The sequence below is a fragment of the Papilio xuthus genome, unplaced genomic scaffold (assembly GCF_000836235.2).
Source record: "Papilio xuthus unplaced genomic scaffold, Pxut_1.1 DF827777.1, whole genome shotgun sequence".
In the NCBI taxonomy this organism is placed as follows: domain Eukaryota; kingdom Metazoa; phylum Arthropoda; class Insecta; order Lepidoptera; family Papilionidae; genus Papilio; species Papilio xuthus.
The window spans coordinates 479,235-494,433 of NW_013530872.1; the positions used below are offsets into that span (position 1 = coordinate 479,235).

Consider the following 15,199-nt stretch of genomic DNA (forward strand, 5'->3'; position numbering starts at 1 on the left):
ATTGGAATATATTTGATACTAAATAATTTTAAGACAAGACAGAAAACTATTTATTTGTAGTAATATTGTATTTAACATTCTTATGCCGAATTCTAAAACCAGCTTTCTCATATAAATGACAAAATTATTTTCTGTTTAATTAAACAAATATAAATCTGACATCTTTTCAAACTAATTTTCTATATAAAGTTACTTCTTTTATGATAATAAGAAAAAAACACTCGTATAATCATTTTGAATTATAGACTGTTGGTTTTTAAGACCAGAATTTGTATAGAACATATTGTTTTCCATTTCATATTGACGAAACAGAAATAACAATATTTTAAATGGAATTTTCGGTCTCAGAAACCCACAATAACTCTGTTTTAAAAAGATGTCAGTATTTTAGTTGGTATATTTGCAGTGACTTTCCAAGATTACATGCAATTGATTTTTGTTTTGTCATTGTGACATTTATATAAGTTATGTGTTTTGTGTTTAAATTTTTGAATATTTTTAAAGAATAAATAAATTATTTAAAAAAATGTTATTTCTTTAATTACCTAAATGAAAATACTGTCTGAATAAGATGGAAGCTATATAAATAAAAAAAAACAATGGCTGAACTAAACCTCCTTTCCTATTGTGTAACACTCTTCACATAGAATAATAAAAATTGTTTCGTAAAGCCTAAAATATGTAATCAGTGAAAAAAAACAAAGGTTATCAAAAAAACGACCGTTGCTATGGGTTTCCATTGTTAGAACACTTGTATAGAAACACAACATAAAGTCAAACCTCTTTTTGTCCTTGAAAAAAAAAAGCTTATGCAGGCAGACATGTTTTAATACGTTTTGGCAGAAGAATTTTATAGATATGGTAATGAATGGACTTCAAATAACACAATAAAATTAATCATACTGACAAGAACATTCTCGTGGTTACGCGATATCCATGATGTGTTATTTGCAATCATTGCGACATTGATTTATAAAGTATTGTTTTGTTTTGATTAAAATTTTTGATAAATACGCTTTTTGTGTCATTTCAATTACATTATTGTTAAGATAATTAAAAAAATTCGTCAGAAATATCACCGACACAGAAATTCAGCCCCTTTTAATGTTTTAAACTCTGGATAAAACGTAATTAAATATCCGAAAACAATTTTGGCGCGCAAACTACCACGTGGTTTCCTAAACTTTGATGATCGATTGTAAAAATAACAACATTTTGTGAATATTTTCAACTGTTATTGTCCATTTAGATATAATAAAGGCTCCCAATTTTTTTTTTCTACATTTCTGTTACGTTTTCTTAATTTTTCCATTTTCAACTACTTTTTTTACTAAGTTATAATCTGTATTAAGGTTAAGGCTTACTTGAAATGTTGTCAGTTCGAGAAATTTGCCTAATAATAAGGAGAACAAATGATGATGATGGGATTGATGGTTTATCAAATAAAATATTTTATTACATATACAAATATGTAACATATCTTACAGCAAGTTGTAAATATACATCAATGTAATTTTCAAATAATAACTGCTGTCAGCCATTTACCTAATCTAAGTGCACAATTTGCCTTTTCCAGGCATATTATTTATATATGCCTGGATATTGGCATAAAACTTCCTTTAGCATGTTCGTCATCAATATGTTGATCCTGATGATGATTTTTTACAACATATATAATAAATAACAAAAATGATCCGAAGTAAGATATTAACTTTGAGATATTTCTATATAATACAATAACTTTATCTAGCTAAAATGTTTTTGAGCAGTTTACTAGTTTTTACATAATTTTATAAAAATAATTGCACTAAATTCGTACTTAAAATCTTCCCTTATTGTTCACCTCGACCTTCTCTGTAAAGGACTTGGAAAAATCAATAGTGAATACACGCAACACTACTGCATTTATATGTTGTACTGCAGTAACGCCCTACAGTTTTTAATTTTAACCAATAGTAGCTCAAAGCGTCTATCGATCTGCGTTTTCATTGGCCGGTTTTATGGAATATTCCAGAAATGTCTAGTGACGTCGAGTCGTTACGTGTGCGCATAAAACCGCGCAGAGCACCCAATGCCGCTTCAGTTTTATTTCGTGACACGAAACCGTCAATCGCGCACGTTTGCTGAGAGATCTACTAGATTAATCTACAAAGCTACAGAACAAGAGGATTAGCTAAACTAATAAAGTAAGTGCATGGATTTTAAAAACATACATCGATAGAATAGCTTCAATGTAAATTATTCCAGGATTATGAATCCGTAGTGTTCTTGGTATTATGTTCATCGGGAAATTTCCTTGAATTGTTATCAGTTTAGTCAGCTTCCTCATGACTCAGTGATTTTCTATGTTGAAATTTAAGTTAATTTTGAGTAACTCCTTGTCTTAAGAATAACGTGGTAATAACAACAATCTTTTTATTGACATTTAACTTGAAATGCCATAGTTTCCACAGAATCTAAAGCTTGTATGAAAAACAAAGCAATGAGCCGTTCGAGAACGTTCCTATCGATTTTTTATATGACGCCTGCGCGTTCCTGCGATTTTATATGCGCGTCTGATCCGCCATCTTTGAAATCGAGTTAACCTTTAATTTTTTTTGTTACAGATGGCCAAAGCACCAGCGGTAGGTATTGATTTGGGTACAACGTACTCGTGCGTGGGAGTATTCCAGCACGGGAAGGTGGAGATCATCGCCAACGACCAGGGCAACAGGACCACGCCCTCATATGTCGCCTTCACGGACACGGAGCGTCTCATCGGCGATGCCGCCAAGAACCAGGTGGCGATGAACCCCAATAACACCATCTTCGGTAAGTTTAATTATGAAACTACAAAATGCGCGCACCTCGTGCACGTATATGGACCACGTGGTCTCTTCCCGGCCGGCACAAGGCAACCAAAGAATCTTCATTTAATCGCTATTACGACCATAAATTTTTTATTAGCATGTACTTCTTTGTTATTTAAGTATGAAAATATGAAGTGTTTATTTTGTTGGAAGGCATTGCAAGAATGCAATTGCAGAATTACATAACTGCATTTTTTCATGGATTCCATTGTTCAAAATTAATTAAATTAAATGGATATGTGGGCAATAACGTGACCGTCACGTGGTCTGAAGGTTTAAGTTCAAGTTACGAGTTTGACCGACCCATAAATATCTTTGATAACGCCTAGCAATGATTTGTTTTATGTAAGGCATATTTCTATGTACAAGTAACAAACTTATGAACTATTGATAATCTTTATGATGATACCCAATATACTAGACTAGAGTCTCTGAACACATTGAATGATAAAAATAATCTGAGGTTATATTGTAATGAGATGTTAAAGTCAACGAAGAGTTCATTTTAATAATACGTCTTTCTGTTTGTTACAGACGCCAAGCGACTCATCGGTCGCAAGTTCGAGGACACCACAGTACAAGCCGACATGAAACACTGGCCCTTCGAGGTAGTCAGTGATGGTGGCAAACCAAAGATTAAGGTATCATACAAAGGTGAAGACAAAACCTTCTTCCCTGAAGAAGTGAGCTCAATGGTGCTTACGAAAATGAAGGAAACAGCCGAGGCCTACCTTGGTAAAACGGTGCAGAATGCAGTAATTACGGTTCCAGCGTACTTCAATGACTCACAAAGACAGGCCACTAAAGATGCGGGTACGATCTCTGGCCTCAATGTTCTCCGTATCATCAACGAACCGACTGCTGCTGCGATTGCGTACGGTCTTGACAAAAAGGGAGGTGGAGAACGTAATGTACTTATTTTCGATCTTGGCGGTGGTACTTTCGATGTGTCCATCCTGACCATCGAGGATGGTATCTTCGAAGTGAAGTCCACCGCTGGTGACACTCACTTGGGAGGCGAGGACTTTGACAACCGTATGGTCAACCACTTCGTCCAGGAGTTCAAGAGGAAATACAAGAAGGACCTTACCACCAACAAGCGAGCACTCCGTAGGTTGCGCACGGCTTGCGAGAGGGCGAAGAGGACCCTTTCTTCTTCCACGCAAGCTAGCATTGAAATCGATTCTCTATTCGAGGGTATCGATTTCTACACGTCCATCACCCGTGCTCGCTTCGAAGAGCTGAACGCCGACCTGTTCAGATCAACCATGGAGCCCGTAGAGAAGTCCATACGTGACGCCAAAATGGACAAGTCCCAAATCCACGACATCGTATTGGTCGGTGGATCTACTCGCATTCCCAAAGTACAGAAGCTCCTTCAGGACTTCTTCAATGGCAAGGAGCTCAACAAATCCATCAATCCCGACGAGGCCGTTGCTTACGGCGCGGCCGTCCAGGCTGCCATTCTGCACGGCGACAAGTCCGAGGAAGTGCAGGACCTGCTGCTTCTCGACGTGACGCCCCTGTCGCTCGGTATCGAGACCGCCGGTGGAGTCATGACCACGCTTATCAAGCGTAACACTACCATTCCCACGAAGCAGACCCAGACCTTCACAACCTACTCTGACAACCAACCCGGTGTACTGATCCAAGTATTCGAAGGTGAGCGCGCCATGACCAAGGACAATAACCTCCTCGGCAAGTTCGAACTCACCGGCATCCCACCCGCACCCCGTGGCGTCCCGCAAATCGAAGTCACCTTCGACATCGACGCCAACGGCATTCTGAACGTATCCGCCGTCGAGAAGTCCACCAACAAGGAGAACAAGATCACCATCACCAACGATAAGGGCCGCCTGTCCAAGGAGGAGATCGAGCGCATGGTGAACGAGGCTGAGAAGTACAGAAACGAGGATGACAAGCAGAAGGAGACCATTCAAGCCAAGAATGCGCTCGAATCGTACTGCTTCAACATGAAGTCTACCATGGAGGAGGAGAAGTTGAAGGACAAGATCTCGGACGCCGACAAGCAGACCATCTTGGACAAGTGCTACGAGACCATCAAGTGGCTGGACTCCAACCACCTTGCGGAGAAGGAGGAGTACGAGCACAAGCAGAAGGACTTGGAGGCGATCTGCAACCCCATCATCACTAAGCTGTACCAGAGCGCGGGCGGAGCGCCCGGCGGCATGCCCGGAGGTGTACCCGGCTTCCCTGGTGCCGCCCCCGGCGCCGGCGCAGCCCCCGGTGGCGGAGCCGGACCCACCATCGAAGAGGTTGATTAAACATTCCACCTGTATTCTGTCTTCTCATTGTCATCTCAGTGTTGAAGCTTGAAAATAAAGGAAATTTTAAAATTTATTACTGTCTTTATTTTAAAAACCTTTTTATAGAACAGATAATTCTGATTTAATTATTCATTTAGGTAAAGCCAGGAATTGCAGCTCGCCTACATTTTACAAGCTTTTAAGTTCCACCTATTCTGATGTTACACATTTTGCAAATTAAATTTTATCTACTTTACGATTCCTGATTGAGCTGAAAAAACCAATGTGTCCACGAACCTAGTAACTTGAAGTTAAGTCTAAATTAAAATCACTCACTTCTATTGCATGATATACGCAAGTCTTGATTTGAAATGTTTCGAGAAATTCTCCTACGTTCTTAAGCTACACTATCCTCGGGTGACAAAGGATGTATCTATGTTGATTACTATTTTTTTTAATTCGTCGCGGACGAAGTCGCGGCAACTGACGATGTGAGTGATAAATTATGAAACGGTTAAGTGGACTTCGATTTTATTCTACAACCAAGTTAATTGTTATTGCAATTTGCATATTTATATTTAAACTCGAAGAAAGATAAAACACCTCTGCGAACATCCGCTTTATGTGCGTAATGAACACCGGACATAAAATATAAACTGTTTACGTCGATTTAATAATTTTCAAGCCATTTCCAACCATAATAACGTAACGTCAGTTCCCATAGGATGGAGTGCCAGTTTTTCCCCAACACTGGGCACTAGTGACATCTAAATTGCAGGATTGAACTGAACTAGGACCGTGTTCTGTCCCCGATGAGCACGACAGATGTCGGAAATAATACCTGTCTTTATTTGCTCAGCGCAACATGTCTTAGTAATGTTGACTTTCCATCGAGGGAGTTCATTATGTCGTCTCGGGGTCATTTCCTCATCAGTTACACATAATTGGCGCGAAGCAGACTTGCTACCATAATTAGTTATAGTTCGCGTCTTGTAATAAAAGCCGAAGTCCGAGGCCGTGTTAAGGACGGTGCTGTAATTAACAGCGATAAATGTTTTCTTTGCCCAGTGATAACAATGATTTATTGATCTCTTGATTTTAGCAAAATGGTAAAGTACGAAAAATAACAATATATTATGGTACCCGAAGACTGATTTACAAAATATGTATGTATGTTTTTTTCTGATTTTTTATTGTTATTCCGTGTCATCGTCATTATATGACGGTTGGCTTAACCTTCTCTAATCTTGATGGTAGATGGAATTTACTTATCTTTTATTTTTATTCTAGAAGGCAGTTAACTGCGAATATAAAGTTTGAATTTCAATGGGGAACAAGTTCGATGTCCCTCCGTACATAGTCAGCTGGATGTGTCGTGTTTCTCGTGTCAATGACACCACAAACAGTGTTCCCGGACAGTTTGAATAGGAAGCAAATGAACTTGGAAGGATGAGCGTGTGCCTCTTTATTTGTGATAATGTGAATTTTATAAAGAATCTTTTGAAATGATCACAAAAGACTTTAGTGGATATGTTTGAATATACATGTAAATTACCCGTCTATTCCTTATCAGATGTGATAAAAGAAATACGCATATTATTTTTATCATACTACCACATATGCGGTTACTATGGTTGAAGAATCATAACATCGTCTACGATAAAATGTGTTGAGGAATCATATTGTAATAAAATTATAAATTCGTATTTGATTTAAATGGCATCTACACTGTAGGTATAATACTAGCTGCAACCCTCGACTCCGTTCGCACGCAATTAAAAAAAAACTTAATTAGTAGCCTATGTGATCTTCCAGACTATGTTCTAAACGTATGCCAAATTTAATCAAGATTCGATGAGTCGTTCTGAATATACCTTCAAACAAACATCCATCCATCTTAACATTCACATTTATAATATTAGTAAGATAAAAATCTAACAAAGAGTTTCACGACTAATAAGAAATAAGAAGTGAGTTGAAACTTTTTTCAACGTTCTATTTCTAATTTGTTTGAAATATCGAAATAAATTTATACACAGTAGTTCGTTACCTCGAAATATTTGAGTAAAAATAGTTGATCTAAATAAAACTAAGCGTTGGTTGTTATTAATTTGTCTGAGCGGTTTTGCACACCACCTGGAGAGCTAATATCGTACAACTTTATACAAGGAAGTGTAAAGGACTTCCGTAACAACGTTCCAATAGAAACAGCCCTTGAGTCTGCCACAAAGAAGGTTATGCATAATTTCTGGAGCAGTATATTTAGAGCGCCATTAGTACCCAATTAGGATAATACGGATTATTCAATATTTCAAACGTTACAGCTAACAGATGCGAGACATTTTTGTCGATTTATTTTTAATTTATAATCTATTCAGAAAACGTACTTTATTTTATTCTATAATTAATTACATTCAATAGTTAAAAATTTAAGGATTTGTATTCAGACCCAGCAAAATTTTTGATTAGCTTAAAAACATACAAAACACAGACACATCTCAACGCTTCGCAAGCGATGTAATTGAATATGTCTCTTCAAGGCATTAAAATGACCATCAGATTCTAAAGAATTAAAATTATTGGTTTTCCATTACATTAGATCGTGATACATTTAAATTAACGGTTTATTTTAGTACATAATGTCTTGTTTTATATTGCTCGTGGTCTTCATTATAGTTAATCTTCGTTATTGGGTCGTTTAGATAGATACAATCGTGGTCTATTTCTGCAGGCAAACGATACCGTGCCAACGTGATATCTAGATTGAAGGACGTCGCTCGTTAATATTTCTGGATTAACACAAGATTCATGTGAAAGACTGTAGAATGTAACTCACCGATGACTCGTAAAATAATTACAAGACAGTTATTATTAGTAATTCAATTGTTTTGGTAAAGATTAGCATTATGTAAGGTATATTTAATCTCTTTATGCAGTAACGGATTGTCAAATTAAAATGTTAGCTTCATCAATGACATAATTATCCTTGCAAAGCATAATTATCTTTTTAAATAAACTGATTTATTTTACTTGTTCATACATCTCGCATATTTATTTAAATAAAATTCACACGAAGTGCCGTAAGATTTAGTTCAGAAAATATATTTGCTATTTAAAATTAAATGGCGCTTTCAACTTGTTACGATTCCATAACTGAGTACCTAAGTCCTAAGCCTAGGTCCTAGACCAAACGTGAGTGTACTTGTTTTTCTATATATTTACCGAATTTTAATTACTGACTATGATTTGTAATATAACACAATAAAATACTCATGTATATTAAACCACGTTTATTTTCAGAAGCCACGATGAGAACAGGTACCAATTTATTTAAATATTCCACTAAACTCAGTAATTGCGCTGCCAACGTAACGTTACAATGCATTTCGCGGCAACACAACACCGAGCCATAACTCAGTAGGTTCCCAACTACGCTTTGCGGGTCAATTATATTTAAATGAGGCCCTTTACATGTTTATACTTCTCGCATCAAGTATTGAACAAACTAAAAAATATTTATAATAGTAATTTAACAGATATCACAAAATTAGTATGAGACAAGCGTAGTACAAAACTTTCTTGATAAATTACTGGCGCCAAGGGTTTTACTTATTATTTTATTTTTATTGAATATCTCTTATTTTGTATTTTCTTTCAAAACAATCTTGTACTGCTTGTTTAATTGATACAGGAAGTATTAATGTGGTAAATGACAGCAAATTTAACGTTATTTTAAGTAAATAAATATAATTTACTATGATTAAAACTTTCAACAAATATTAATCTTATTCCATATACATTTTATTATATAATTATCCTATATCTAACACACCCAGTTAAGGGTTGGCAGATTTGTTAGATTAAACATTATTAAAAATCATTCACTGTTTTGGTTATGGCAGGATGGCGATACCAGACTGACTACACATCTGACTGATTTATTCATCGCGATGAAATATATACTCGGCGGCACGAAGTCATCTGACCATCAATATTCATGACAAGACTAATCAAAACCATACTCTATGAGCTTGAAATAGGACGGTAATCTTATATCAACATTTTATCTGTTCATTTAACAAATATCTAGGATACAGAGGCCTTTATTATTTTATTATTATTCAAGCATTTCATTGAATCTAATAATGTTTAATCTAACTCCACAGTGCTTCATCTAATAGCTTTCAAGCTTTCCATTAAAAATACTTTTATAGTTATTCGTAAAATCAGTATCAATTTTTAAATGTTAACTATTGTTAAACACAGCGACCAGTGCCACAAGATTTTAACCATTTTTTTGTCCACAGATTTAGGTAAAATATTTTTTTCTTTTTCAAAAATATTTTCGCTCAATGAAACCTAAGAAACACTAAAAATATCGGTCAATCTTATTTTAGTTTAGTAACCACAGGCCGCGATGTTTAATATTTTTAAAATATCTAGTTACGTTATTATCGTTTTAATTCGATATGGTGTTCCTGTTTGGGGGTTTATGGGATTGTGATCTATACTTAAATAATATACTATTGGAGTTAATATCATACTTCATTATCAAATCAGTTTTAGACCTATTTGACATATCTCCAATTGTATATACTCAACAGTTTTATTACGAATCAATTATGGTTTTTATTTTTAAGAAATATAACAGTATTTTTATTTAAAATCACTTATCGCTGTAACGTACAACATATAGAACGTAGAATGAAGAACGAGTTTGCTCAGAATCCATTAAATCATCTCAGAATTAGCGACACTGCGAGCTTACAAAAAACCTTTTTATCAAACACTACATCACTTGTAAAATGTTTCTCACAATACCATCTATCAAATAGTTCAGTTCACACCTCAGTTCATTCGTTCAACTCCAGCGAGCACTATAGTTCTTTCGTTCTTTATACCGTTCGTTCGGTAGTTACATCCAGGCGAGGGCAGGGGCGCCGTCAGAGGAGAGGGAATCTAAGGACCGTCGGCTGGTCGTTCCCCGCGGCTGGGGTCAGTAAAGCGAGGAGCTGGAGCAAGGTCCGTCCACTCCCTGCAGCTGTTGCTCCGAATTTGTTATTAACTGTAATTAATTATTTATATGTAGCTTTTCATAACAGTGCATTCAGATCTTGCTAATACATTGCAAAAAACTCCTTGTGCTTATGAATAGCAATCATAGTCGCTTCATTGTTTGCCTGTTTAAGTGATTAAAATGATGGTGCGAAAACGAACCGCTATGCAAGAAGAGGGCATTTTTTTCTAAAATGGCAGATAATTAGTTACTGCTAACTGTCCAGCAATGGATTAATATATATTTAAGATAGTCGTACTTCTCTAATTTCACAAACAGCGGGCAGCAAGCCGTCGGTGGAGTTGTTGGGCGAGCGCGGCGATGGCGTGGGTGCGTGGCGCGGCAACTCGCGTCCGGCGGCCATTTTGTCGTGTAGCTGCGCGAGCCGCATGCTCATCTGTCGGCGTTCCTTTTGCTCACGCTCACGTTCCCAACGCTTCGCGCTGTAACTCCTGATCGACGACGAGCTGCTCTGCACTGAGTTCAGACTTGGACGTCGCGAACCTGTCAAATATCCTCCGTTATAGTTTTTAATCAAATTATCTATGACAGGAGATGGTCTACGCAATTGTCTATGAAAGAAAATTGTTTGTGGCTGTATTAATAAGCTTTAATTTATATATTCTTTGATAGAAGCATTAAATGTCATTAACGTACTCATAAAGACTATGAAATTGATGCTTTCCATTTTGGTGAGAGAAAATGGTAGGTAATAAGCAAAATGAATCAGTGCATTTTTTAATTTTGCAGAATCTTTATATCATACCATTAACGGTCACTGTAGTACTAAAAGAAATTCCTTTAAAACATTATATTAAAAGAATTATCAAAAAGAAAATTTATATAATATTAAAAAAGCTAAAAATCTATCAACATTAATAAGTATTTAATAAACTTACGTTACATTATTTACGTACGAATTTAAAATAAAATGTTATCAGTTCATAACTAGCGTTACGGAAATGCCTGTAACAAAATACTTATTAAACATACGAAAAAAATAAATGTACGGGAATTACATATTATTTGGGTAAATCAAAGCATCGGCCACATGCACACACAGACACACATCGGTACAATCACAACAAGCAAGCAAACGTGCAAGTGAAACTGAAGCTTTGCCTCACCTTTCGTTGTATTATATTTATTAAAATGGGTTTCTGAGGCCAAAATAAATTTTAAATAACATTGTTATCTCTGATTTGTCAAAGATTTTGGTCTCATAAGCCAGTGGTGGTGTTAAAGTCTTTATTTTAATTTCATTTCAAAGATATAACTTACCGATGTTTCTTCATGAAAAAAGCTAACAGGATATGCTTAGTTAATATTTACTTTAATGAATTAAACTAGGATGTTTAAGTGTAGTTTAGAAATGTGCAAAATTTTAGGGCGCGTCCACATCGGCACATGCGCCGCTAATCTCGAGAGTATGTGGACATACCTAAAAATGTTGTAGTAAATTTTTCTTACTGTTTGTACTAAGGATACCAAACAAGGCCAACAGAACCTTCAGTTTCGTTGTTATTGTTATGGAACAAATGATCGTTAAGTTTTTTAAAAGCATACAGGTAATATGCTTTTTGGTTAATAATTGTAAGTGATAAATCAAGAAAGCCTCTTATCGATCCATTGCTCCGTAACAGACAAACAAAAGGCGAATAGTACAACATAGAAGGAAGTGACGTAGAACGGCGGCCATCTTGCTCGCGCCACGCGAAGCACACGTAAGGTCCTGCGACTGATACACCATTAGTTTGCGAATCACGAATTATAATTTCCATAACATGAACACGCCAAAGCCACGGAAAGCTTTTACAATAAGCGACATCCGTTTGTTTATTATTGGAGATCATATATTCAGGATGTTTGGTTAATTTCGCATAATCGGAATGAATTAGTACATTAAAATGCGGTTTTTTTAGCAGGAAGTTTTGTTTAGAAACTTGAATTTTGGGACTCCCCACAGTATTCTCGTGTGAAAATAATTTAATTGAATGTTATGAACTTTATCTTTAGTTTACAATATTACATTAACAAGGAGTCGTGCTCACACACAGGAACGAGCTGGTTATAAAGGTGGGGACACACAGCGCGGTGCGCGTGGTGGAGCGCTCGCCGCTAACAACAACACGCGACATCTAACCACACGAGCCACGTGCGACATGCGACACCAGCGACATCTCCTCGAATGCCCAACCTCTATACACAAAGTGCGATTGAAAGTTTTTATAGGGAATAGAGACAAAGGCTCTAAAAGGTAACAAGAAATAGCTAAAACTACAAACTTTTTTGGACATAGCACCGAGTCTTAAAAGAGTCTTCATTATTTTAATTGCGAATAATGGTTTTGAGATTAATTTAATTATTTTCATTTGCTGTGTTCAGACATTCCATTTTCAATTTTATCTATTTGTCAAGTTAAGCCGACTAGGCACGATTTACATTAATGAATGAAAATCATAATCATTTCTACTATGATAACAACCCTAAAAGTTTTTGGTAAATGTTTTTATTTAATTCCCATCTCGTAGTTATTCCAATGAATTCTAAGTTTTGATAGTTTAGTTATTAGGCATTCGGGGGTGTCGCTCAAGGGCCGTACTGCAGTAAAGTTGCGCGTTGCATACATCATCCGGTTCACCTTTGGCGGCGCACTTTGGCGGGTGCGCGCCGCCGTCCCTTACGGGCTTCAGGTGGCGCGAGATTAACAAGATGGCGGCCGCCCGCGCGGCACCTGCGCGCGACGCGCCAGTCCCGCGCCCGCGACCGCCCTCCAGCGTGCCCGACGTGCAGCCGCTCGTGCAGCCGCTGCGCGAGGACGCGCGCGACGAGGCACGCGTTGCGCTCAATGTGCCTCCTGCACATTGACACACACAAATGGTAGAGTGGAGTAGTAGCGGCTGTTGCAACAATGTCACCAAGCTTTGTGTTTGATCTGATGACTTGTGTGTACACTTCGATCATACCGGTATCGTTGAGCGAGTAGAGACAGGGTGGCGTTAGGCGGGCGTCAGCAAGGTGAGCGGGATGGTAGCGGGCGCGCGTGTATAGATGCAGCACCATGCAGAGCAGCCCCGCCAACACGAAGATGCCCGACGCCACGCCCAGCAGCGTGGGCATGTCCGCCGTCAGCAACACCATGTCTGCAACAACAATAATCCATAGCATAAAGAAACCGAGGCAATGAAAAATAAGCCACATGGCCTGCGAATGCAATAGTTGTAAGCTAACTGTGTAAAATAACTGAAATCCTATAGTTCTTTGTTTCTGATTAGAATACTAAGTCTATAGTGATTACCTTCTGTACAGAAGAGTCGCGGCACGGGGCGCGTGTGCGTGGTGCTGTGGTAGCCAGGCTCGCACTGGCAATACGCGTTGTGGTTAACCTGCACACAGGACGCGTGCGGGTCGAACGCGCGGCACGTCTGCCGGTAGAAGCATTGCTCGCCGAGCTTCTTCGCTGGAACGTACAAAGATAAAATCATTAGCATGAAAAGGTTAATCTCATGAATTAGCTATGTCACCTTCCCGTTTTATTCTTGTCTTTTTAAACAAAAACTCCTACAAGATGATTTAGCGTTTGCCTTTGTTTTCTCAAACGCAGGGGCAAGTATGGTATATTTAATGTTTGATGGTTCATCTTCACTTGCATCCATTCGTATAAATCAGTACTTACGCCTGGCACAGCCCTTGGCGGGTCCGAGCGCGACAGGGTGCTTTGGGTCGCACTGGCAGGACAGCGTGGACGGCTCGCAGTACACGTGCACCAGCTTCGGGTTGCACGAGGACTCACACGGTGAGCCCAGATACATGCCCTTCTCTGTGCGTACGTAAATGAAACATCTATCATTGGTACATTTTTATCAATATGCGTGTCCCTACAGTTTTACATGCAGGTTAGAAGTTATGTAAATCTCCTGACAAAATCTGACAATAATAATTCACAATGTGAGATTCAGGACTGAGTTACAATGATGTAACATCACAGTAATAGATTAGGTACAATTTATATTATCAGACTCACAAATGTTATACAAGAAAGAAGTGCCTTCACGACGTAAAGCAAGTCAAAATACTTGACACATATTGCAGAAACAAAGTCTAAGAAAACAGCATACAAATTGTATTAAAATTATTATTTTTTTGTTCAAATTTTACTATTTTATGTCTGCATATCTTTTAATAATAGTAGGATACAATTGCAAGTAGAATTCTATTCCATTCGAACATTCCTTTTAATTGTTACTAAGAAGCCTAATTTAAAGTGATTTCTAAAAGTATTTTTTATCGAATCTAATTTCAATATTTCCATTGTATATAGTCTGCAATTCTAATTGACATTTCTTTTCGCGTATTTCTGTTAGATAACAGGAAATTAACTTTCCCCAAGAAACTGGAATAAAAGATGAATCGTGATCGGTTTAACAACCGAGTTTTCACTGAAGAAAAACCTTTACAAAAACATTTTCTTATCTTTGTTCTAAGAAAATAAGAGGGATGATTTTTTTAAATGTCAACATCGGAAAGCTTGTAGGAAAAATAATATCGTATTCGCATTTGCAATTTAGTTTTACGATAATTTAGTAGGTATTAATGTTACTAATATTATAAATGCGAATGTTTAGATGGATGGTTGAATGTTTGCTAGAAAGTATCTCCAGAACATCTGAACGGATCTAAATCAAATTGGACATACATATAGAACATCGTCTGGAAGAACACATAGACTACTAATTGTGTTTATTTTAATTAATTGCGGACCGAGTCGCGGGCGATAGCTAGTAGTTTATATTCATAGTTTGTTTTATATTTATGTTTACTGTTAAATCAACTGGCGATATTGAAAATCGTTGAGTAAATATTAATTAATAAGAGCGAGGAAACTAGAACTCAACGTCGCAAACTTCACCCGTCCCTCGCAAACTGTTTGCTGTTTATTACTTGTTAATTATTGTTTTAATTGATTCTGAGACCTTGGCCTTTGTTTAGTCTTTAAGAATCTAAAATTCTGAGTAATTATTTGATTT

General features: G+C 37.1%; 2 protein-coding genes across 2 annotated transcripts in view; one reads left to right on the top strand and one right to left on the bottom strand.

Moving 5' to 3' along the window:
* The first annotated feature begins 2,063 nt into the window (after nucleotides 1-2,063).
* Nucleotides 2,064-5,210, top strand: Hsc70-4 (heat shock cognate protein). The gene is made up of 3 exons (XM_013309334.1): nucleotides 2,064-2,186; nucleotides 2,607-2,811; nucleotides 3,384-5,210. The coding sequence occupies exons 2-3, from the start codon at nucleotides 2,607-2,609 to the stop codon at nucleotides 5,132-5,134; spliced, it is 1,956 nt and encodes a 651-aa protein (XP_013164788.1). The 5' UTR covers nucleotides 2,064-2,186; the 3' UTR covers nucleotides 5,135-5,210.
* Nucleotides 5,211-8,921: 3,711 nt separating this feature from the next.
* LOC106115547 (uncharacterized) overlaps nucleotides 8,922-15,199 on the bottom strand; it is an 11,017-nt gene continuing 4,739 nt past the window's right edge. Inside the window, exons 2-7 of the mRNA XM_013308977.1 lie at nucleotides 13,849-13,992; nucleotides 13,471-13,632; nucleotides 13,139-13,315; nucleotides 12,814-13,029; nucleotides 10,432-10,676; nucleotides 8,922-10,181 (exon numbers count right to left, since the gene is read on the bottom strand). Of these exons, the coding sequence (XP_013164431.1) occupies nucleotides 10,113-10,181; nucleotides 10,432-10,676; nucleotides 12,814-13,029; nucleotides 13,139-13,315; nucleotides 13,471-13,632; nucleotides 13,849-13,992 (1,013 nt within the window). The 3' untranslated portion in view covers nucleotides 8,922-10,112. The remainder of the gene's footprint in view (nucleotides 10,182-10,431; nucleotides 10,677-12,813; nucleotides 13,030-13,138; nucleotides 13,316-13,470; nucleotides 13,633-13,848; nucleotides 13,993-15,199) is intronic.